This window comes from Schistocerca gregaria, chromosome 2 (assembly GCF_023897955.1).
Source record: "Schistocerca gregaria isolate iqSchGreg1 chromosome 2, iqSchGreg1.2, whole genome shotgun sequence".
Lineage (NCBI taxonomy): Eukaryota > Metazoa > Arthropoda > Insecta > Orthoptera > Acrididae > Schistocerca > Schistocerca gregaria.
Genome location: NC_064921.1, coordinates 203,463,314 through 203,487,828, shown reverse-complemented (window position 1 = coordinate 203,487,828; position 24,515 = coordinate 203,463,314). Strand labels below are relative to the sequence as shown.

General features: G+C 43.7%; 1 protein-coding gene across 1 annotated transcript in view; it reads right to left on the bottom strand.

Annotated features, from left to right (window-relative positions):
• LOC126336688 (organic cation transporter protein-like) overlaps positions 1-24,251 on the bottom strand; it is a 164,700-nt gene extending 140,449 nt beyond the window's left edge. The window contains exon 1 of the mRNA XM_050000636.1: positions 23,698-24,251. Within this exon, the coding sequence (XP_049856593.1) occupies positions 23,698-24,071 (374 nt within the window). The 5' untranslated portion in view covers positions 24,072-24,251. The remainder of the gene's footprint in view (positions 1-23,697) is intronic.
• Between the last annotated feature and the right edge of the window lie 264 nt (positions 24,252-24,515).

Below are 24,515 nucleotides of genomic sequence, written 5' to 3'. Positions count from 1 at the left end.
AATTCCATGCCAGCTGAATCACAAAGATTACTGAGACGACAGGAGCTGGTCAGAAGCCACTGATCGCAATGGTGAATGCTGGACATCGCTCAGTCTGTGAAGCAGTGGAAGAGAATTTTGTGAAATTCCTGTCAGACACTTGTGAGCTTTATTTACTTGCACGAATCGTGGCGGAAGTGGAATTCGGTGGAGATGTGGTAACAGTTTCCATCAGCATTATACTTATTTCCACCAAATCTACTTTTCACAAGTAACACTTGGCTGGTGCATCCTACACGCTTGTGTGAATCAACGCAGAGGGATGAACCAAACTACTCGTTATAAAAGTGTAGGACATCAACAGAGATGTGTTCGACCTAAAAAGGGCATAAGGCAAGGATGTTGCCTTTTGTCATTACTGTTCAACCCGCACATGAAGGAATGGTGCAAATAAAAGAAAATTTTAGGAGTATGAGTCAAATTCAGGGTGAAAGGATATGAATGACAAGATTCGTCGACGAGTTGCTATCCTCAGTGAAAATACGGGAGAATTAAATACGGTCTGTTGGATGTAATGTGCACAGAATATGTACCGATAGTAAAACGAAGAAAGACGAAAGTAATATCGAGTAGCAGAAATCAGGTTACCAACAAATTTCACGCCAAAACTGAGACTAAGTTGCAGATGAACTTAAGTAGTTCTGCCACCTCTGAATAACGCATGGCAGTCGAAGGAAGGAGGGCATAAGAAGCAGACTAGCACAGATAAAGAGGACTTTTACCGCTAAAAGATTCTGCTTGTATCAAACGTACACGTTGATTTGAGTATGAGATTTTTGGGAATGTGAGTCTCGAGCGCAGAGTTAAATGGAAATGAACCATGGATGAGATAAAATCCGAAAAGATGGTTCAAATGGCTCTGAGCACTATGAGACTTAACATCGGAGGTCATCAGTCCCCCAGACATACAACTACTTAAACTTAGCTAACCTAAGGACATGACACACATCCATGCCCGAGGTAGGATTCGAACCTGCGACCGTAGCAGCAACGCGGTTCCGGACTGAAGCGCCTAGAACCGCTCGGCCACAACGGCCGGCCCCAAAAAGAAGTGTGTCGAAAGTTCTGAGATGTGGTTTTACAAAAGGATACTGAAAATTAGGTGGACTGATAAGAAATGAGGCGTTCCTTCGCATAATCGGCGAGGAAAGGAATAAGGGTTTTGGTTACAGGTGCCACTCTGCTATTAAGAGGTTGGCACGGGGCTGGTAATCGTGGCGGGCCGCATCAAACCAATGGCTGATGATAAAGAATAAGAATATAGTGAGCAGCCAGTAAGTTTTTGATTTCGTTTGTTTCATTTCAAATACTGCGATCAGTTTGAGGTAACCGCTCATTTCTTTCATGCTCCTGTGCGTTGGTGTTGTATTGTGGCGCAGGTGTATACTGTATAATGCGGACAGTTTTAGCTGTGACGTGTTTTGAACTATTGAAGGTTAAGATACAGATGGAGGTCGGGCCATGAATAACTCGTTCACAACAATGCAAACCTCAGAAAACAGTCGTGCGGTAACCGGCGGCAAATGCTTGTGTACTTTTAGTGATAATAAAGGCAAATACAATGTACTTCAATTACGTTTCTGTGGCTAATTAATTTATTGACGTCAAATGCTGGGCTGAAGTTGGACTGAAATTTCTTACATTAAATATTACCACGTGTAATTAACACACATTACTTCTACCACGTGTATAGCATGGTAAATCAATCACCACATGGATGTCCCGCCCAGTGTAACCTTAACGGAAGAACAATTGCGGTTTTCTGAACTTACGTTCCCTTCAGGGGATAGAAAAAAGTACAAAAATTCTAAATGTGTTGAAGTCTTCTTTGCTAAGGGTGTAATTTAATAACCAGCTGAAGAAGACGAAAACAAAAAGTAAGCTAGACAATTCTGCTACTCACAGACCTCTCGGTCCAGTGCAGTGACAACAAGTTCCAAAGCACATGTGGTATTTGCACTGTGTTCTCAGCGCTGTATTAGTAATCAATTCACGCTGCTCATACATAAGCTTGTTAATACGCACAAAAGAAAATCACAGAGAGCTGAGTACAGTGTTTAGTGGGCGTTGAGAAAATATTTCGACATACGTGTCGTGCCCGAGTCAAACCGCAGGAAGATGCACACAAAAAACCGCTCTCTCCTTTTTGTTGGCACATCTCGCTGGCTGCAGTGTTACTCGCTATTCAGCACAGTAGTTTCTCTTCCTCCGTGCATGACGCCAGCAATCTTTCTTGCCATTCTGAAATGTTTCTCCAAAGGAGTCGCGGTGGCCGTATTGTCCCAATCCCTTTGTAAAAACTAATGAAACAGCTTCACGAATTGAGGAAGTCTATAATGCGATGGTCTACGTCTGGCCCATATGCAAACAGTTATTTAAAAAAATGTTCAAATGTGTGGGAAATCTTATGGGACTTACCTGCTAAGATCATCAGTCCCTAAGCCTACACACTACTTAACCTAAATTATTCTAAGGACAAACACACACACCCATGCCCGAGGGAGGACTCGAAGCTCCGCCGGGATCATCCGCATAGTCCAAGACTGCAGCGCCTCAGACTGCTCGGCTAATCCCGCGCGGCATACAGTTATTCGGCTTGGCATTGATTGATAGAGTTGTCGGAGTCCTCCTGAGGGATATAGCGTAAAATTCTATCCGACTTGCGAGCTAGATCGTCAAAATACTTAGGTGGTTGGAAGGCCCTGCTCGGACACGTCATTGGCCTGGAATGTGACTAACTGGAACAGAATTGTCTTCAGTGATGACTCCCGCTTCGAAACGAGCCACTATGACCAGCGAAGAAGTGTCTTGAGACGTTTCGGACAGGGGTGGGATACCAACTTGACTGTCATTCGTCACACGGTCCGAGAACCAGGAGTGATGGTCTGGTGTGGCATTCCTTTTCACTGCAGGATCCCTTTGGTTTTCATCCGCGGTATCCTTACAGCGCAGTGGTACGTAGACGGTATTGTTCGCCTCGTTTTGTTGACCTTCACGGCAAGCCATCCTGGGCTTACATTTCAGCAAGATAATGCCCGCCCGCACACGGTGAGAGTTTCTACTGCTTGTATTCGTTGCTTGTAGAACCATACTTTGGTCAGTGTGATTACCGAACCTCTCACCAACCGAAAACGTTTTGAGCATTACGGATAGGGCCCTCCAACCAGCTTGAGATTTTGGCGATCTGACTCGCCAGTTGGACAAAATGTGGCATGATATCCCTTAGGACTTCCAACAACTCTATTAATCAGTAACAAGCCGGTTAACTCCTTGCATAAGGTCAGAGGTTGTAATATTATTGCGATTTTCGTCGTATGAGAGCTGTGGGTACCCTTGGAAAGGCATTCACCTATGTGTTTATTAAATTATCAACTTATGAGATGAGACCTATTCTTTGAAAGACATTTGTTTTATATAATTTACGTGACTGTGAAGATGCGCATCTAGCGTGGACGCTAATACATCGATTGCGCAGTCAAAGAAACATTTTAACAGAAGCTGAACTGAACGTTCCGCTTCGCTCTAAATAAAAGATGACAGTAGAAACCTTTGTAGATCTCCAGATTTTATCGTACTTCTGCTTGTAATGTGAAAGCGTAAAGAAGGCCGTCTTTAAGCCATAGAAGTGAGCGGTCTTGACAGCGTGCAGACAACAGTTATTAATTAATAAAATTCAAGTAATTTATGTCCGATACTGTAAATCGGCAAGTTATTGTTATGAAGGTGTTGAACGGTGCAAGAATTGTCTTAAAGGAAGGAGAAAAGTAATAACTGTAATTTGTGACAAAAACGTGAACCAAGAAGCTAGTAGAGGACAGGACGAAATCTGTTAGGAAATTACTTATGTAAGTTATACTGTTTATAAATAAGCCCTAAATGGTTCAAATGGCTCTGAGCACTATGGGACTCAACTGCTGTGGTCATTAGTCCCCTAGAACTTAGAACTACTTAAACCTAACTAACCTAAGGACATCACACACATCCATGCCCGAGGCAGGATTCGAACCTGCGACCGTAGCAGTCCCATGGTTCCGGACTGCGCGCCTAGAACCGCGAGACCACCGCGGCCGGCAAGCCCTAAATGCTTGTGAGAATTGTTTGAATATATTTAGTGTTTACCAGATTTCTTATTCTATTCTTTTCCTTTATTTCTTTTTTTACTTCCATGTCATATTATTTTTATAAACGTCAGATAGCCTTTACTACAGCAGAGAATACTGCGGCATCCTGGTCGTAGCCAGAAGGCCGCTCCTTGTCTTCTATACAACTCATAGCTGCCCCAATTGTTAATGATTTCATTTGCAAATGCAAGTTTTTTATTGTTCATTGTTAAAGGTCCCTTAGGTAATTATAAAATTCATACCGATTGCGTAAAGAAATCCGTGTTGTTCTTTTCCAAATAATAGAAGCCTTTGCGTAATCAAAAACTAGCTCCCTTCTGCAACGATCAGGAGCCGACCAGAAGACGGACGTCTTCGACCGCTTCCGTGTTTCCTGTGGCAAAGCTGTGCCAATCTGGGAACACGACATTCTAGTATGAAACACATAATTATCAGATTAATATTGAAAAAATTTAAGTATATTTAACTTATTTTTTTCTTTTATCATACTAGAAGGTGGACCAACACGTTACTGACTTGCTCAATCTGAAAATACCTTTCCCTTGAATAAATCATTCAATTTTTCTGATATTTTAATCATTTGTTTGTCTGTGCATTTAGAGCACATCTACCGACTTCCGTTCCGTTTGGCTACGTTCTTCGAGGTGCGTTGTTTTGTTTTGCCTTAAAGTGCGTGCACAAACATTAAGACAAAAGAAATTAATAGAAAAGTATTATCTACAGAAAAAAGGGATCACATAGTATCACTGAAAAGATATTTTTAAGTGATAACGGAACTCCCATTCGGAAATATCATTTTATTATTTCCACTATACTATTTTCGGCTTTCGAGCTATTATCAAGTACTATTGGAAAAGGCGATAGTACATCTGTCAACATATCACAATTAATGTCTGTATATATGCACCAGATGTCTCACTAAAACAATGTTGGTGAGATACTGTGGTTCAGTTATGCTGGTCCACTGGCATTGCCGTTCCTTATCTAGGAACATTTCGAGGCCCAGCCGTTTTAATGTGCATAATTACCCAGGGTCGGTTTCAGGGCCAAGTCGCCGCTTGGGGCGTCAAGCTGAGAGGGACACAAGATGCACAACGTATCATAACGTTAGTAGGGGCTGCGTCGGCGTTATGGGCGCCTAATGCAAGATCTGTATACGGAGCGTATCACAATTAGCGAAAACTGATCCCGCTGAATGCGTACGAAGTAAGGGGGAGAGGGCAAGGTGGCATGTGATAAGTCGCTTATGTGGAATAATGGCTTCCAACCTGCCTGAAATTACTGTAATATGTAAACAGTGCTTACGAAAAGTAAATCAGTAATGTATTGTCGTTGAGATGCGCAAGAAGCAGTTTTGTCCTGTGTACTTTGTTTACTCCTGGTTGACCAAGTGACTACCTTGGCGTTTTTTTTGTTTTTTGTTGTTATTTTTTTAGTTTCTGCTGATGTTGATACGCATTCCGTGTGTCGGGCGCATGTGTTGTGTGGCAGGGCGCAGAGTTGAACGTTCGCGAGGGTGTCAGTTGCACTTCGGCAATACAAAGCTGATCTCGATATGCTGAATTCCACAGGTTCCTGAATCCGCATGCACAACAGCTTCTAAGACACCTAAAGCTGCAAAGAACTTACAGCGTAAAAATGTCAGTAACTAACTGTCATGAACTGTATAACACCAGAGTACATAGGCACTTAGTAAAAATGTCCTGCAATAAAAAAAAAACTGTATCGAAAAACCATTTTAGACGAACGTAGGACGTAGGTATAGCTGCATCCAGTACCTTTTTTTTTATCACATGTTAAATAGCCAGGCCGCTTTAGACGACTCGTTGAAGCTACTGTCTTAACACATCACGCAACTGATTACGAATACGCCAAACTGTGAAAAAGCACGGGACCCATCTCACCTTTGTCGTACAGGCACACGTAAACAATGGAAAGGGGGTTACGGTCGTAGCTGCTGGAAATAGCCGGGTAGTTTCTTTGCGATGAGAAAGGTTTTTGTGCTGCAGCGGCCGTTAAATCGACACTGAATGCTTTGAGTGACCGTTCCAAAGAGTACCCTGAATTCAATCATTGTTAAACGACAAGCAGGGCGCGGTCTCAACGAGTCGAAGCGGAAACAAACCTGCCATCAATTGAGCCGCCTGGTACTTGTCGTTTTCCGTCTTTACCTGCGCGTGGATGTGTATGTGTATGTGTATGTGTGTGTGTGTGTGTGTGTGTTTGTGCGGGTGGGTGGGTGGGTGCGGGTGTGTGAGAGAGAGGGGGAGAGAGAGAGAGAGAGAGAGATGATGAACATGTCGGTTCCAAAAATATTGGTCTCTTTCTTCCTTTGCTATTTATTTTATTATCTAATAAAACTCTGCATTTCCTCTATTGTATTTCAAGGATATAGTTTTGACAAATTTCTGTAGTACGAATACGGAAGATCTCACTCAGTTGGTTGAACACGTTTATCTTTCCGAACGCATTGTTACAACATACAGAATACACTGCTCTCTCTCTCTCTCTCTCTCTCTGTTCGTCGGAGTGTTTTATCTTCTTTCCGCCTTTGCCCATCTTCACTGAAAAATTTTCACCGTGCCTACCACAACTCCAGTGTGTTGTCACTTGAGTCCGCTGTTCTCTGCGGTAGTATCCTGACTTTTGTGAACATTGCAGCATCCAATAAATACAAATTATGAGAGTGTAGAACAGCATACCAGTAATACGAGAGGACGTAGAAGTACGAGATCCAGCAGCACCAGTTCTTGTGCTCTGTGATATGCCTAGCACAGACAGCGAAGCGTAAATGTGAAAGGCATACCAGAATACCTCGTCGACGTCAAAGGCGTAATTTAGCGATATGAGTGACTTCGAATGGGGCAAAGTAATATATCTCTGGTTTGCCGCACCATGACATTTTGTCTTCTATAGTGAAAACTGTTACTGCAGTGATGTGTCTGTCATAACAGTAGATGGAGGAGGGCTGTACGAAGCAACGGGTGGGTACCGGTACTTGATAAAGCAATATAACCGTATAAGATGACCGCACAGGTAAAGGAAGCTCCACATTGGCATGGAACTGGAGCACTGCTGTTAGTAAGCACTAATCAATGGCATATTTGGACACAGTCTGCTGCTGGGTGGTCCGGTGGGCTCGTACTTATTGCGGTAGATCTCATTACACAGGAAACAGGAAAGCGTCAGGTACCGATGGACTCGCAAACGAAATCCCTGGCGCTTTGATTGCCAAAATATTGAGTTTTCGGATAAGAAGCGCTTCATGCTGAACCACTATTGCGGTCAGATACGTGTGAGAACTACCGTAGTGATTGCAGTTTAGCAGCCAGAACTGTTGAGCGTCGTAGCAGCTAGCGGAAGCCGGGCGGTGTGAGCGAGCGGTTTTAGGCGCTTTAGTCTGGAATCGTGCGACCGCTACAGTGGCAGGTTCGAATCCTGCCTCGGGCATGGATGTGTGTGATGTCCTTCGATTAGTTAGGTTTAAGTAGTTGTAAGTTCTATGGGACTGATGACCTCACATGTTAAGTCCCATAGTACTCAGAGGTATTTGAACAATTTTGAGCTAGGGGATGTTTTATTGTTGCATCGCCATGCAACAGAAAATGGGCTCTGGAATCCTACGTATTGAGTTCATTGTGAACAGCAGTCGCAACTTCAGTGAGGTTTCAAAACCCGAAGTACTGCCCCTTTTTCATGAAACAACACCTATACAAATCAGCCTTGTGTGACAGGGAACGTACAAACAAGTGTTCTTGGAAATACTATTGGTGCAGCTTCTCTCCTGAGATGAAAGTATTTTTGTAAGGACGTCGCGGGCTTCCAGTAACCACTGGAACATCTTTGATTAAATACAGCGAACCTTTGGCTCGTTCATTGTAACACGCTGAATTTCGAAGAATGCAGACTACTCAGTCAGTGATCCTATTCAGTTACGTAATCCTAATCATTTTTGTATTTTTGCACATCAACTATGGTAAACGTTCATTTCACTTCTTGGTCTGGCAATGCTTGTGGACGTCACTACAGATTCAACTATAACATCCACAAAACATGGCGGTTATTCCTCACAAATTATAAAATAAAATAATTTATTGAGTGAGCAACAGGTTCTGAGACACATGTTTGGATCTGCGGTGACGTATTTTTGCACTTGAACAACGGTAAAAGTTCATTTCACTTCTTGGTCTGGCTATGTTCATGAACGTCACTATAGATTCAAGGCATGGCGATTTTTCCTCCACAAATTATAAAATAATATAATTTATTGAGCGAGCAATAGGTTTTGAGACATAGGTCTGGAATTGCGGTAACGTCAGTAGAAATCGCCACCCTAACATCCAGATTTAGGTCCTCCTTGGTTTCACTGATACGCTTAAAGTGAATCCATGACTGTCCCATCGAAAAGAACGCGACGATTTCTTTCCCCAGTCTAAGCTTTGCTCCGTATTTAATTTCCTCTTCCCGTTGACGAGACTTTAAATATGGATTCTGCAAACAGATTTTGCGAAGGCCAGCTCGCTCTGTTAGTCCAGAGCGCCAAATATTTCGGCGCCAAGGTGGATGCCGCGTTCCTTGACTTCATGAAGTCATTTGATACAGTTCTGCATTATTGTTTAGTCAACAATATATGAGATTTCCGAATATCGGACCAGTTTCGTGAATCGACTTGGGACTTCCCTGCAAATACAGGGTGAAAAGTATTTAAACCGAAACTCTGGGAGGTTGTAGGGGACATCAAAAGAAATATTTTCCCTAATGTCATTTTCTCCTATGAGGAGTATTAAAACCGGTAGAGGAAGATTTCTCTGGCGGCAAATGAATTAAACCAACAAACACTTCTCCATTTTTTTATGACCAAGACACAACACATTAACACAACCCAATTTCAGTTACAGTAGATTTTCAAAAACGCCTCCACTGACACAAATTCAAGCGACCTCCCAAATAGTGCCACTTGTTACCATAGCGTGCATGATAGCGCACGGGAAGACTGCTCAGCCTTTGGCTCGGGTTCGATGCTTACTGCCGTCCCATGTCCAATTTTTGTATCGCTCTCTCGTTCAGCTTTACGAAACCAAACGAAGCACTCGTTTGGCGACACCGTCTCTGGCGGGCCATTTGAATTTGCGGGCGCGACTGCCTGACTGGCGAACTTCAATGCTAATTAACTCGGAAACAGTGCAGCATATCGAATGTTTTTCTTAAAAATTATTTTTCAGCACCATTTGCCCTGCAACATCCTTAGAACCCTTTCAGACTGTTTGTGACCACCCTCTAGGTGCAGATGTACACTGATGTGGCAAAGAAACTGGCACTTTAGGGACCCCGCGAGCACGTAGAAAGGAAGCAACACGACGTGCTATGGACTCGACTATTGTCTGAAGTAGTGCTGGAGGGAACTGGCACCAGGATCCTACAGGGCTGTCCATAAACCCGTAAGAGTGCGAGGGGGGTGGAAATCTCTTCTGAACAGCACGTTGCAAGGCATCCCGGGTATGCTCAGTAGTGTTCATGTCTGGGGAGCTTGGTGGCCAGCGTGGGTGTTCCTGGAGCCACTCTTTAGCAATTCTGCACGTGTGGGGTGCTGGAATTTCCCAAGTTCGTCGAAACGCACACTGGACATGAATGGATGCTGGTGATCAGACAGGATGCTTACGGAAGTCACCTGTCAGGGTCACATCTAGACTTATCAGGAGTTCCATATCACTCCAACTGCACACGTCCCACGCCATTACAGAGCCTCCACCAGCTTGAACAGCCCCCTGCTGATATGCATGGTCCATGGATTCATTAGGTTGTATCCTTACCCGTACACGTCCATCCGCTCGATACAATGTGAAACGAGACTCGTCCGATAAGGTAACACGTTTCCAGTCATCAACTGCCCAGTGTCGGTGTTGACGGGCCCAGGTGAGGCGTAAACTTTTGTGTCATGCAGTCACCAAGGGGATACAAGTAACCTATGGCTCCGAAAGCCCATATCGATGATGTTTCGTCAAATGGTTCGCACGCTGACACTTAGTGATGGCCCACATCTAAATCTGCAGCAGTTTGCGGAAGGGTTGCAGTTCTGTCACTTTGAACGATTCTCTTCAGTCGTCGTTGGTCCCATTCTTGCAGGATCTTTTCCCGGCCTCAGCGATGTCGGAAATCTGACGTTTTACCGGATTCCTTATATTCACGATACACTCGTGAAGTGGTTGTACGGGAAAATCCCCAATTCATCGCTACCTCGGAGATGCTGTGTCCCATCGCTCGTGCGCCGATTATAACACCACCTTCAAACTCACATCTTGATAGCCTGCCATTGTAGCAGCAGTAACCGATCTAACAACTACGCCTGACACTTTTTGTCTTATATAGGCAATGCCGACCGCAGCGCCACATTCTGTACGTTTACATATCTCTGTATTTGAACATCAGATTCTCTGGCGCTTCAGTGTAGATCTTCCCTCCTTCTTGCGAAACCTTTTCTCTGATCCAGTCCAGTGCCTCAGGGACTTAAAACTCTCTCCTTTTTATCATTCAAGTCCGTGTCATAAATAACACGCCATTGGAGACGCTAGTAGTACAGTTGGAAATGTAAAATGTCTGGCTGACTGTGCAACGGTTGCGAAACGGTCCTGGGAAAACGTGGGCGGCCGAATCACTAGCGACGCCAGAAGAAATCTGTGCTGCATTAGCAGACTTGTTTCTTTCCTCCAGATGTGGTGGCTATCTTTTTTCCTGCACCGCTCCTTCCACAAATTCCAGAACGGCTGCAGACATTTCCTACACGGGTACACTGCTGTGGCTGTGTTCCCCTATCCTACTCATTTGCACCTTTTTACCAGCACGACGTTTCGGTGAATGTAGTAATACTGTATTATAATCAATGACATAAGCCTCTGACAACCTCATGGGGCCACGACCTACAGACTGCCCTAGACATGTTTTCCCCGGTAAGTGAAAGCAGATAGCACTGTTGCTTGCACCTCTGACACAGACTGCTTGGTATTGCCTTTCACCAGTGACTTCACGTAGATGTATCAATATAACACGGCGGTAGTTGTAGGTCTCGCCGTCCCCAGCATTTGTCAAGCGTGCTTAAGTTCAGCTACAACGACTGTGATGGTGTAAGCGTACAGACCGGGGAAAACAAAGAAAACAACTCTCTGTTCCTGCCTTATCGGCTCAAAAATTGATTATAGCTATATAAAATATTAGCTGAAGGACTACAAACAGATAACATATTGTCAAGAGATTTATCTCGTACACGGAAATAGGTTAAACACACACGCAGAACGGGTTGACGGCTTATGGCTGCTGCGGGTATTCCTCACCACGGCCACTGGCCCTCAGGTACTGGTTATGCAAACAGCACGGCCGGCGTTAAAAGCGCTGCTGCCTTGAACTCTGTTTCCTCAGTGCCGCAAACAGCCTCACTCGCAGTTTGGAAAAGAAGGAGATGTTTGTTTACAGTGCATGCACGTTAGTTTGTCGAATGAACTCTTCGTCCTGTTTTGCGTTCTCTTCCGTTTGGAGTGCACTTTGAGAATTGAAGTTGGCATTACTCATCAATAAAGTTAGTGGTAACACGCTGTATCAGGACTGTGACTGCTTACTCCACGACGAGCGTTGCAGCCGAAGACGGTTGTAAAGTGGTGGCAGACGACGTGTGAATGTGTTCAAATCTGCTGAAAACTTTCGTCAACGAAACGATGCTACTATGTCTAGTGGCTTTCAAGTTGCACGGGTGTTGCACATATGACGACATTCTCAGAAGCAGCTTCGCAAGTTAGGTTTGCGCCATGAATGCAGAGTTGCATGACTTTGGTTTGGAGATTCCTTTGTTTTTTGGACGCTGTTCTTTTAATTTAGTGTAGGACGTGAACAGTTTATTTCTTTGACGTACTCGGGGTGTGCACCACATCCTCGATAAACTCGAAAAACAACCTCATAACTGTGTGGCTATTACTTCAAATGAATGCTTCAGTAATCAGTACTGGTAACTTTCGAGGATGTGCAAAAATTTAAAGGCAGAAATGCATGTGAATACGTCACCCTCGAAATTGTCCATGGTGTCCTAATTATAGAAGGTAACTTCTACAGAGAAGATGACAATAACCAGCCACAACTGTTTCTTTAGACAAATAACACCGTTACGATTTTGAACGGACAAGGTCATCCTCAGACGACTGTTCACGTCTAAATATACTGTATATTTCTAAAGTTTATTATGACGTTAACTTCAGCAAACGTATATCTAGACATGAACAGACAGGATTAACGTAGTACATCGAGAAAGTTCAAAGAAGAGCAGTGAGTTTTGTATTATCGCAGAGTAGGGGAGAGAGAGTCACTGACGTAGTACAAGATTTGGGGTGGATGTAATCAAAAGAAAGGCGTTTTTAGTTCCGGCGGAATGTTCTCACGAAATTTCAATCACCAACTATCTTCTCCGAATGCGAAAACATTTTGTTGACTCGGACCTACATAGAGAGACACGATCATCATTGTAAAGTAAGGGCCGGCCGCTGTGGCCAAGCGGTCCCAGGCGCTTCAGTCCAGAACCGCGCTGTTGCTACGATCCCAGGTTCGAATCCTGCCTCGTGGATGTAATCAAAAGAAAGGCGTTTTTCGTTCCGGCGGAATGTTCTCACGAAATTTCAATCACCAACTTTCTTCTCCGAATGCGAAAACATTTTGTTGACTCGGACCTACATAGAGAGACACGATCATCATTGTAAAGTAAGGGCCGGCCGCTGTGGCCGAGCGGTCCCAGGCGCTTCAGTCCGGAACCGCGCTGCTGCTACGATCCCAGGTTCGAATCCTGCCTCGTGCATGGATGTGTGTGATGTCCTTAGTTTAGTTAGGTTTAAGTAGTTCTAAGTCTAGGGGACTCATGACCTCAGAAGTTAAGTCCCATAGTGCTTGGAGCCATTTGATTTGATGAAGTAAGGCATGTCAGAGCTCGGACGAAGGTTAGAGGTGTTCGTCTTTTCCACGCGTTGTTCGAGATTGTAATAATAGAGAATTATTGTGAAGGTGGTTCAATGAATCTTCTGTCAGGCATTTAAGTCTGATTCGCAGAGTATAATGTAGATGTGAATGTAGAAAGAGCGTCTGAAGATGAACTTATCGGTTCGAAACCGGTAACGGTGTTGTTTGTGGAAAGAAATAGCATTGATCAGTAGTGGCTGGTTGCTGTTGCCTTCTTTATAGGAATCAACCTGTATTGTGCACACCGCCACGGTCTCAAATTGTCACCTTTCGACAAAAAAGCATGTCCCATTATCTTGACCAGAAGAAAAATAGAAATACATCAATCGAAAGTTGTTTAGTTTCTATGGGGACTGCCTGTCTTGTAACTTAGTGCGTTGCGAAGATATGAACAAGGGTAGGTCTTCTTCAAATAATAACCAATATTTTTTATTCGGTCATTCAGTTCATCTTCTCAAGACCTCTTTGAAAACTATCATGTAAACTAAACTTTCAACCTAATAAGAAACAGAAATGGCGCTCTTTAATGCTATTTTGTTGTACTGTAATCCGTTGTGTTCTCAAAAAGGAGTAGAACATTCAAAGTTGCTCAAAGTAGGATGAAGGACTGTAGTACATCGGTTTACGCGTAGGGTGAAAGAATTCATTACTGTTCCATTGTTACCTGCTGAAGTAAATTATAAGCACGTACGATACGCTCCTGTTTGCTCTCTGGAACTGGTGGAATTTTGTGATAGACTACGCCGTTCATACATCTACAAAGAAAAACTTCTGGAGGAGCTGAGTCATGAGATAGAGTAGTCCAATCCACTGTTGCTTCACGACCAGTCCATCTGGCAAGATGGCTCCGAACATCAACGCACTCAAGGCATTATGTGCTGGACATCCATCGTGCTGATAACACTCAAGCATTCTGATTCTTAGCGGCACTTCATCCATAAGACGAAGAAGAATTCATTTCAGGAAGTTGGCATATAGCCTACCGTTTGGGTTACCACCATAGTCATAAGGACCAATATATCAGTCATGCCACACCAGACATTAAGTCCCCATTGGCGCTGTTGTTCCTCGTGTCTAAACCATAGTGGGTTTTAGCAGGATGAATACTGCAAGTTCCTTGTATTTATTTGTCCTTTGAGAATGAGCATGTATTGGTCAAAGGAACTTCGGAGAAGAAGTTAAGGTGGCAAAAGTTTTGCTGCTGTGCACACTGACAGAACTGCACACTATTCAGGAATTCTTGGCGTAAGTGTATGTGGTAAGAATGGAACTGGCGACGAGTTGAAACGAAATGTGCACTGGTTTTATAAATTCTAGTCCCCTGTTCAAGCTGTTGTGTACTCAAGTTTGGATTTATTGCCACAGAATCGAGAACAGTAACTTCAGCGGCTTCGTGGGTGCGAGTTCTACGACTGCGTTGCTCTGGTTAGAAACTTCTCACTTCCTGGAGTCACAATAAGACGAAGAAAGATCCGTCGGGTAGGTGGGTTCTTGCCAAGGTAGCCCCCTCTGTAGAATTACTCTGCCCGAGTAGCATTAAGCCTACTTTCAACCATAAAAAAGGTAATGATGATGCAGCTTTTAATCAAGAACTGCCTTTTACTGTACAAAAACACATCGTTTACAGATACGAAAGTGTTGTACTACATGTACCCATCTTGTGAACAAGAAACCATTGTTGCTAGTACTTCTCTGCTAATCTACTAACTACTTCTCCTCAGATGAGTATCATTTCCACCTTCTCTTCGTTGGTGTACGTAGCGCTCACACAAATCCTCAAATGAAGACGATGCACTGAATGACCAGCGTGAGTTGTCTTTGTGTTTCCGTTTCTTTACTGTCAACTCCAAGAAACTGACAAATTTAGTTACTGCTAGGATTACATCCTATGTGCCGGTATAAGTCAGTTATGTGTTACGTTTTTAGTAACGTCATGTTTACGAGATTGGTACACCGTTTTACGCGCATGAACGGACATAGAGGAGAGGCAGTGGATTACCAAAAAAAGGAAGGGTGCTATATTAAAAAGACGCACTGCTGTTCATATATTCGTAACGAACCAAGTTAACAATGAAGGGAGTCATGCTAGAGAATGACCGCACTGGTATTTCTTTTTCGCTTCTCGACAAAAAGTTATTTGGGGTAGTCTAGATAAACGAGACACTACGCATAGCAGAAATCGCATACCATACGCACTTGAATATAACACTGTCGTCCATGGACAAATCCATTGGTTCAGTTGAAATCGAGAGAGGGCTCTAAATCAGTTAGTAGTGCTTAACAAAGTTCTCTTTTAAACTAACAGCCTGGTGAAAACGTCGTTGTTTTTTAAGTTTATATCTTTATTTAGTCGAGATTATATAATTGGGAACGAGTATATACTGACGATTTTCGAGAACAGCAGTTCTCTCAAATGGTTTTCTTTAACACTGTACGGTCCATCATAACGTCAGAATCCACCCAATTTAGAGCACCACTCACGAGCCATTTCGACGTGTACGTAGCCGACAAGAAACTATATTAGCTGCTGAAGAATCTGTTTGAATAAAGCCCAAACATATAAATCTAAGAAATGATCGTCGTGTGAAGGTCACAGAAGTGAACTCAAAAATCATTATCACGGTAAACATTTACACGATATCCTGGACCATACCATGTAACAGTATTCTATTTTAATAGACAAGAACCTCTACGATAAATTACGGTGGACATAGTTGTAATTCTGATCAACAGACTACTGCTCGACGGTACGACAGTCGAGTGGGTTGAGTCAGCAGGTTTTAAGCGTTTATCAGCAAGTGAAGAGTATGCGAGGGAAAGCGTCCGAGGAAACGTTAAGAAACAAGGAGAAATAGCGACTGTCCAACATATATGTGAAACAATAAATCTAAAAGGCTTACAGGCAGATGCCAGTTGGTTTCAAAAGTTTAATGAGAATGAACCATGTTGGTGGCTTTCTGTTCCCTGCTAGCCGCATGAAAAGTGCAGCAAGTTAATGAGAATAAAGTCGCTGACATGAGTAAGCACAAAGTTTTTATTTTTTGATATTGGTATTCGTTAAAGAAATAAAAAGGTTTGCCTTGGAAAGAAATATGTGCACAGAAGACTAATCATTTTGGTGACTCCACAGCTGAACACTATTGTCATTGTTCAAATAATTGTCGCGTGCATTAAGCCTGCATGTTCCTTTCGACTCACAGAGACTTCAAACGACAGAAAGATGCGCCACGTCTTTTCTTTGACAGCAAGAGATTACTAATGCTTTTCGCCACATAATAATGCGTCAGAGAAAATAGAGATCTAAGAATGGAAGCGTTAATAGAACTGCAAATAAAATTGTTCAAATGGCTCTGAGCACTATGGGACTTAACTTCTGAGGTCATCAGTCCCCAAGAACGTAGAACTAGTTAAACCTAACTAACCTAAGGACATCACACACATCCATGCCCGAGGTAGGATTCGAACCTGCGACGTAGCCTTCGCGCGGTTCCAGACTGCAGCGCCTAGAACCGCTCGGCAACTCCGGCCGGCAACTGCAAATAGACAGTTATAATGAAAAAGAGGTGAAGACAGTAAATGAAACATTTCAAACCGACTCGGTGAATTTCATTGGTGCTTCAGGTATGACCTTACTTAGAGCAAGCATCTTTTTCGTCTTTGAAAAAGTACTCGTGCAATACTTATACAAGCAAGTAATAGTACAGATAGCTGAGCTGCGAGGAGAATGCAGAAGCTGCTAGCATTGCTGGTTTTAGATTCTGCCTGTCGCCAGCTCAAATCCAGTCACCAGCAAATACACCATCTGATCAAACATATCCGGATACCCCGACGTCATGCGTGATTGACCACTACATGCCATGAAAGTTGAATCCGCTGGTGTACAAGGAGGTGGGGAGTACCGTGTTATCAGTAGAAACTCAGTAACAGCAGAATCGGTCGGTCAGGAGTGCTCTGTGGTTTCGAATGTGGACTCGTCATTGCGTATCACATGAGTAACAACTCGATCAAGGTCATACAAAGCCTTTTCAAGTTCCCCAAGTTGACTGCTGGTGATGTTCTTGTCAAGTGGAAATGCAAAGGAACTATCACATCTCAGCCAAGAACAGGTAGATCTAATTTACTAACGATCAGGGACAGTCGAGCAACGCGGTGGTTGTAAAAAATAGTGTGAAATCAGTAGAAGGAATCACTCGTGAGTTCCAGAGTGCTACTAGCTGTCCAGCTAACACAGTCACTGAGCCGATGGAGTTAAAGAGAAGAGGTACAATGGCAGAGCAGCTCATCGTAAGCCACACATTTCTGTCGCGACTCTTGAGGTAATGCACAGAGCGACGACACTGGACTGTGGATTTCTGGAAACGAATGAGCTGAAATGATAAATTGTCCTAAACGCTGTTGCAATCAGCTGGAAGGGAGAACGTTAACGTAAGAGTGAAGTATGGAGGAGATGCTGTCGCCGTATGGCGATGTTTTTCTTGATCAGAATGTGGTCCCCTCAGTGCGCTTGATATAACACTAAATAAGGAGGGATATTTACACATTTTTCTCATTATGTACTGCCTACAGTAAAGGAACATTTCGGAAAAAGCTATTGTTTGTACCAGCATGATAACGCACCGTATCGTGAAGCAGCATCTGCGAGGCAATGGTCTGTGGACAATAATATTTTTGAAGTGGACTGGTCTGCCTTGAGTCCCGACCGGAACCGAATGGAATACCTTTGGGATGAGTCAGAACGTCTACTTTGTCCAGGCCCCAGCGTCCAGGCTCTTGAGCAAGAATGAGCTGCTATTCCTCCAGACATTCAGACACCTCATTGAAAGTGTTCCCAGCTGAGTTCATAAATCTTAAATTCCAGACGAAGGATGGGTGCATCACATAGTAATGTCCGCTAAAATGTGTCCGGATCAAATTGCGTGTTTCTTATTTAGTGTTTATCATTCCTGGAAGGTTTCGAAATTGCTTGTATTTGTAAGCTTTTCAGATACTGGACATTCGATGTTCGTATAAATAGCAACATGCTCCATCCAGGTTCTGTTTTCTGTACGTATGTGTCCGTAATGACCTCTGTGCTAAGTATTGTTCTTCATTCACGACGCTGCTTTCAGATTTGAACTTGACTGTGGTAACAACGTGACAATATCATTTAGTTTACTAGAAGGTACCCTGCCCTGAGTGTGTAACATCTATGCTCCGTTAACGAATTGTGATACTGCGTTCAAATGGTTCAAATGGCTCTGAGCACTATGGGACTTAACTGCTGAGGTGATCAGTCCCTTAGAACTTAGAACTACTTAAACCTAACTAACCTAAGGACAGCACACACATCCATGCCCGAGGCAGGATTAGAACCTGCGATCGTAGCGGTCGCGCGGTTCCAGACTGTAGCGCCTAGAACCGCTCGGCCACTTCGGCCGACGTAATACTGCGTGTCAGTGTTTGTGATAATGATTAACATATGTTGGTCTCTACGTAACAAGACATTCAAAATTCTCCAGGTATACTTTTTTCATATTTCGCAGTACCTGCCAGACATGAAACGGCAGTGAAGGTATATTTTCCAGTGTCTGCATTACACATAATTTCTGAAACGCTGGAACAACTCATATTTGGTAAGAATCACATTTGTCTCGTCAAATGTATTTGAAAATGAATAATAAGACCCTTGACAATGCTAATTATTTCACTAACCTTCGATCTATACTCTAAAATATCAGAGGGCAATTTTGAAAATCTCTGTACATAGGATGAGTAAAGGAGTAATTCCGAAACTAATAGGAAGCGGCGCCGCTGTCGGAACACTAATCAGGTCGCCTCAAGCTGAGAACAGGAAACTCGGCATGCAGCCAGCGGACTTCCTGTCCTCCGCTATCTACATTTTCGTAACACAACTACCAGAAAGAACCACAGGGAAGAGGTTTAAGAGAGGATTTCGCCTTCTCTCTGTATTCGTCAATACAGTTTGCACGCGAAAAATGACGTTTGCGCGTCGTGGTCGTTGTCTTCAGTGACATTTATAAATGGTTGCGTTTCGTGCAATTTAAGAGTATGTCCACTACGAAAGTGTACATGAACGTTATGTAAAGTGTTTCACTATACTGGCAGAGAAACACTGAGGCTTTCAATTTAGATGAAATTGGATTATTCTCCGTAAGTCGAGTCTCTTATTCGAAATGATTTTGCTTTAGGCTGCAGGACGCTTCTGTCATAAAGTGAAATTACTTTTTCACAGAGCAGAAGTTATCATAATTTTCGTTTCAGTGCAGCCATAACGGTAAGCAACCCAAACGTGCCAAGTCAGTGTCCCTTGGCAGTACGGCTGTTTCAAAAGGCAATTACACACGGGGAAAGGTGATGTTATTAACCATAGTGACATCAGGACAGTAAGAGTAGATGCAGCAAAATTACAGTAACTATGACGACATATTTTCGAAGGCCAGTTGTAAGCTGGGACTGAGAATGCGAAGCAGAAACACTGCAAAATTGCACAAGTAGATTCTAATATCAGCTGTTGTTGTAAGGTACAGAACGGTAATAATGAATCTAAGGTTTTTTTTTTCAGTTTGGCACTACAGATAACTATTATCATTAAAATCAGTAAAGTGTTGTTCAAAAATTAAGATACATTAGCAGCAAAAATTGATACTTCAATTCTCAAAAAAAGGAGAATAAAAGAATCAGTAGGTATTAGAACAATAGTCTTTCCATCACACGCATTGCATTTCCGTCTAACAACACAACGAGTATGCTAAGCGACGCTGCAAAAAAGCAACTAAGAGCCCAGGTATTCCTCGGGAGAAAATTTGTGCTTCTTGCTGATTGATAACCTTTACGGAGCCACGATTACGATTTAGACACAACACAATCGCGCAAGCCTTTTACAGTTATCTATCTCGCCATTGACCTGTAGAGAAACACACGTAAATGCTTTTATCTCTGGAGCGTGACATATGCGCGTCTGCCTATCGATCCAGGTATTCCTCGGGAGAAAATTTGTGCTTCTTGCTGATTGATAACCTTTACGGAGCCACGATTACGATTTAGACACAACACAATCGCGCAAGCCTTTTACAGTTATCTATCTCGCCATTGACCTGTAGAGAAACACACGTAAATGCTTTTATCTCTGGAGCGTGACATATGCGCGTCTGCCTATCGATCCATTCCCTTTTATTTGCTTATTAATGTTTCTGTTGGAAACCTGTGAAAATCGCATTGTAAAGAAATGAAAAGGTTGTTTAGTAAAAGATTTGTTACTGTTCCAGCTACGTTAATAACAAAAGAAATGGTGTTAATTATTATGAGCCGTTTATTAATGACACGTTTTAACGCAAGTCATCGTTAAACTGTATTTGTCGTTGGTATAAAGAATTGTCCTAATTAATACAAATGAATTTGAAATGTAAATTTTTTGATCAAGCTACCATCTAATAGCATTCAAACCTAGCCCATGGCGTACCTTAACAAGAAATGCGGTAAAACAGTCGTGAGTAGTGCTCAGGTAGTTCAGTTTGCAGAGCATTTTCCCGCGAAAGGCAAAGGTCCTGTGTTCCAGTCCGAGCCCGCAAACAGTTTTAATCTGTCAGAAAGTTTCACACCAGCGCCCACTTCGCTCCAGAGTGAAAATTCCAATACGGAAACAACACCCAGGCTGGGTCTAAGTCATGTCTCTGCTATTTCCTATCTTCCAGGAGTACTAATCCTACCAGGTATGCAGAAGAACTTCTGTGAAGTTTGTATGGTAGGAGATGAGGCACTGGCGGAACTAAAGCTGTGAGGAGGTCTTATGGGTCATTCTCGGGTAGCACAATGGTAGAGCACTTTCGGCGAAACATAAAGATCCCGGGTTCGAGTCCCGGCAGGGACACAGTTTTAATGTGTCAGAAAGTTTCATATCGGCTCACACTTCGTTACTGAGTGCAATTAACGTTGTGGGAGAAATATAGTACTACTTCAGCAAATTAAATGTTGCAACTGAACGCTCGTATCTATTGAAGGGGGCGTTCGTCGCCTTGGCATTTGGATTCAATACTACACTCGTCTCAGAAAAGGTTTACGAATTCTTTCGAACATCCCGGAATCATGTCGTAAATCTTGACAGGAATGTGCAACTCGCTGCCCCACTTCTTCAAACGTATCAAAAATGGTACAAATTGCTCTAAGCAATATGGGACTTAATATCTGAGGTCATCAGTCGCCTAGACTTAGAAACTACTTAAACCTAACTAAACTATCGACATCACACACATCCATGTCGGAGGCAGGATTCGCATCTGCGACCGTAGTAGGAGCGCGGTTTCAGATTGAAGCGCCTACAACCGCTCAGCCAGAGCGGCCGGCTTCGAACTTCTCAACGGGGTTGCTGTACATTTCACTTTCGAAACTTTGGAAATGACCACAGGCAGAAAAATCAAGAGGACTGAGATCAGGTGATCCTGCAGCAAACATATAGGCCCCGCCCAACCTATCTTCAACGTCATTGTCTCGATAGACGCTCTCTTCCATTAGCAGCAAAATGCGTGGTACCCTGTCACGTATCAGCCACATTCATCAAACATCAGCCATGTGTGAAATTTGAGCCCTGCTAGACGGGAACTTCATCACAGAGTTTACACTTCAAATACGTTTATGGTAACGTGGGCAATATTCCATAGGGAAGTCACCGACGACTTAAACCACACGTTTGTTATTATCGGAAACGGCTGGCGGACCCATGTTCACCGGAGTATTTTTGCACCTATTATCATACACTTTTACCCATGTTAGATTTCGCTATTAATTCTGAAAGACCATGTATACGATATATATGTATTTGGCGGACCCATTTTTCACCGGAGTATTTTTGCATCTGTTATCATACACTTTAACCCATGTTAGATTTCGCTATTAATTCTGAAAGACCATGTATACGATATACTTGTATTTGGTTAAGAGCTGAGTCTAAGGGGGAACACTACGGACTTTCATTACTTATAAGGTGAAACTTCTTTTGTAACTGAATAGGAATACTGCGAAAACCCAAATTAAAAAAAAGAAGAATAGGCTTTTCAGGAGGAAAAAAAGAAATCCAGGTCTTAAAATTACGCCGAGATTCCGGTTTTCTTCTTATTTTCCGTTAAAATGAATGTAAAGGGAAGAATACCAATTGACTGTATACAACTGTGTTACGTTTTCTTGATGTTAAGTTAAAATTTATGTAATGAACATGTGAGCTTTCTTAATATTTTGTAATAAAAAAGCATAAATCATTACTTAAGTCGTACTTCATCATTAATCCGAAAAAAATCTAACAAATTATGCCTATTTTTTCACTGTCTGTGGCCGGCCGCGGTGGTCTAGCGGTTCTAGGCGCTCTTTCCGGAACCGCGCGACTGCTACGGTCGCAGGTTCGAATCCTGCCTCGGGCATGGATGTGTGTGATGTCCTTAAGTTAGTTGGGTTTAAGTAGTTATAAGTTCTAGGGGACTGATGACCACAGATATTAAGTCCCATAGTGCTCAGAGCCATTTGAACCGCTGTCTGTGGAATTATACTCGACTCATAGTTCTTTCTTTGGCGCCTGTTGGCCAATTACGTACGTCGGTGTAGAAGTTTTGGATGATATCTTCTTTTGTTAGGAGCAGTAGAAAAAGCCTTAGTTAAATCCATTTTCTTGTTATTTACAGGCACATATCGATTATTCTTTCTGTTTAGAACAGTGCTGAGAACATAAAATTTTGAGGAAGTCCCTGCCTTTGGTATATATTGGTGTTTCCCATCGATTTATGTGATACAATTGCTGCATAACAACACAGAAAATGGCAAAAGATATGAGGAGTTTCTCTGTTTCGCGATCGGGCCTGTATGCTTGTATGTATGTACAAAATCACAGGTAACTCAATTTTGTCAGAAAATGGACATTTGAAGATTCTCAATATTCCCATTCAACTGTGACATAAATACATGAAGTAAGAACGCGACTGTTTTGGAATTCAGTAGGAGTGGTCCCCAACTGCTGTATATGTCACTGAATAAGAAGCCACTAGGCGATAACCTAATGACTTTATTTGACGCGTTTCGGCTAGACCCCGTCATCAAAAAAATGGTTCAAATGTCTCTGAGCACTATGGGACTTAACTTCTAAGGTCATCAGTCTCCTAGAACTTAGATCTACTAAAACCTCACTAACCCAAGGAGAACACACACAGTCATGCCCGAGGCAGGATTCGAACCCGCGACAGTAGCAGTCGCTCAGTTCCAGACTGTAGCGCCTAGAACCGCTCGGTCACTCCGGCCGGCAGAACCCGTCATCAGATTGTCATAAACATCATGGCAGCTGGGATGACAGTTTTGTTTGTTTTATACTGTCTTTATTTATCTGATCACCAAAAAGGTTTCTGATAGTCTGATGATGGGTTCTACCCGAAAGGTGTCAAGAAATATCATTAGTTTATTAGCTAGTGGCTTCTTATGGAGTGATCAATATAGCAGTTTTGCGGTACTCCCAATGTTTACAACTTCATTGCCAGTGTTTGCCGTGGACTAAGAAATCGGGCAACTGTTCGCAACTGACCTTTGCTCTATGGAGAGGTTCATCAGCTCCGGGACCTTGCACCAGTGGTTCTCGGGAGTCAGCGTGACGAAGATCTGCGTGAAGTACACGAAGGCGACGAAGAAGGCGAACGGTGCCAACAGGATGAAAAGACCCTTCTGGTAGACGCCGAACTCCCCCATGTGCGGCAACACGTCGTCGAAATCGAGCAGTTTCTCGGGCTGATCCGCCGGCGGCTGCGGCGGCGGCGCATCTTCAGGAGAGGGCGTCTTGGAGCTGCAGACGACCACCAGCTCTGGTATGGCCGGTCGAGAGGCGACGCCGCCGTTGGCCGGTTCCTTGTCGTCAGCCTGCTTCTGCCGGGACGGCGGGGAGTTCTTCTGCTGGGGCGGCATTCTGTTCCAGGCGAATTGTGGTCCCGGGTCGTCCTTCGCCGTCTTGTAGCGTCGCTGCAGTAGTGTCTCCTCGTGGGGTAGGTCGTTTGTGTCGGCCGGGCTAGCCCTCGAGGGCAATTCCCAGCGGCGCGTGTGGAGACGAGTTCAGCGGACGCGGCGACGGCTGACCGACGACTGGAGGCGGCGCGCCGCACCGGCGTCGCTTTTATACGACGGACGCCGCTGCCGCTAGTGGACGCCGCGGCGCGCAGCTCGGGGCTGCGTCGAGACGGGTAAGGGGGGGGGGGGGGGGGGCGGCGGCGCACCCGCGTGCAGAGTGGGGAAGGTCGTGCGCGGCCCGGGAAATCCTTCGGCGCCTTTTTTTGCGCCCATTCGGAGGACCGCCACCGCCGCCACAAGAAACTCTTTGGTCTAGTCTGCCACACGGCTCGCCGATCAGCTGGG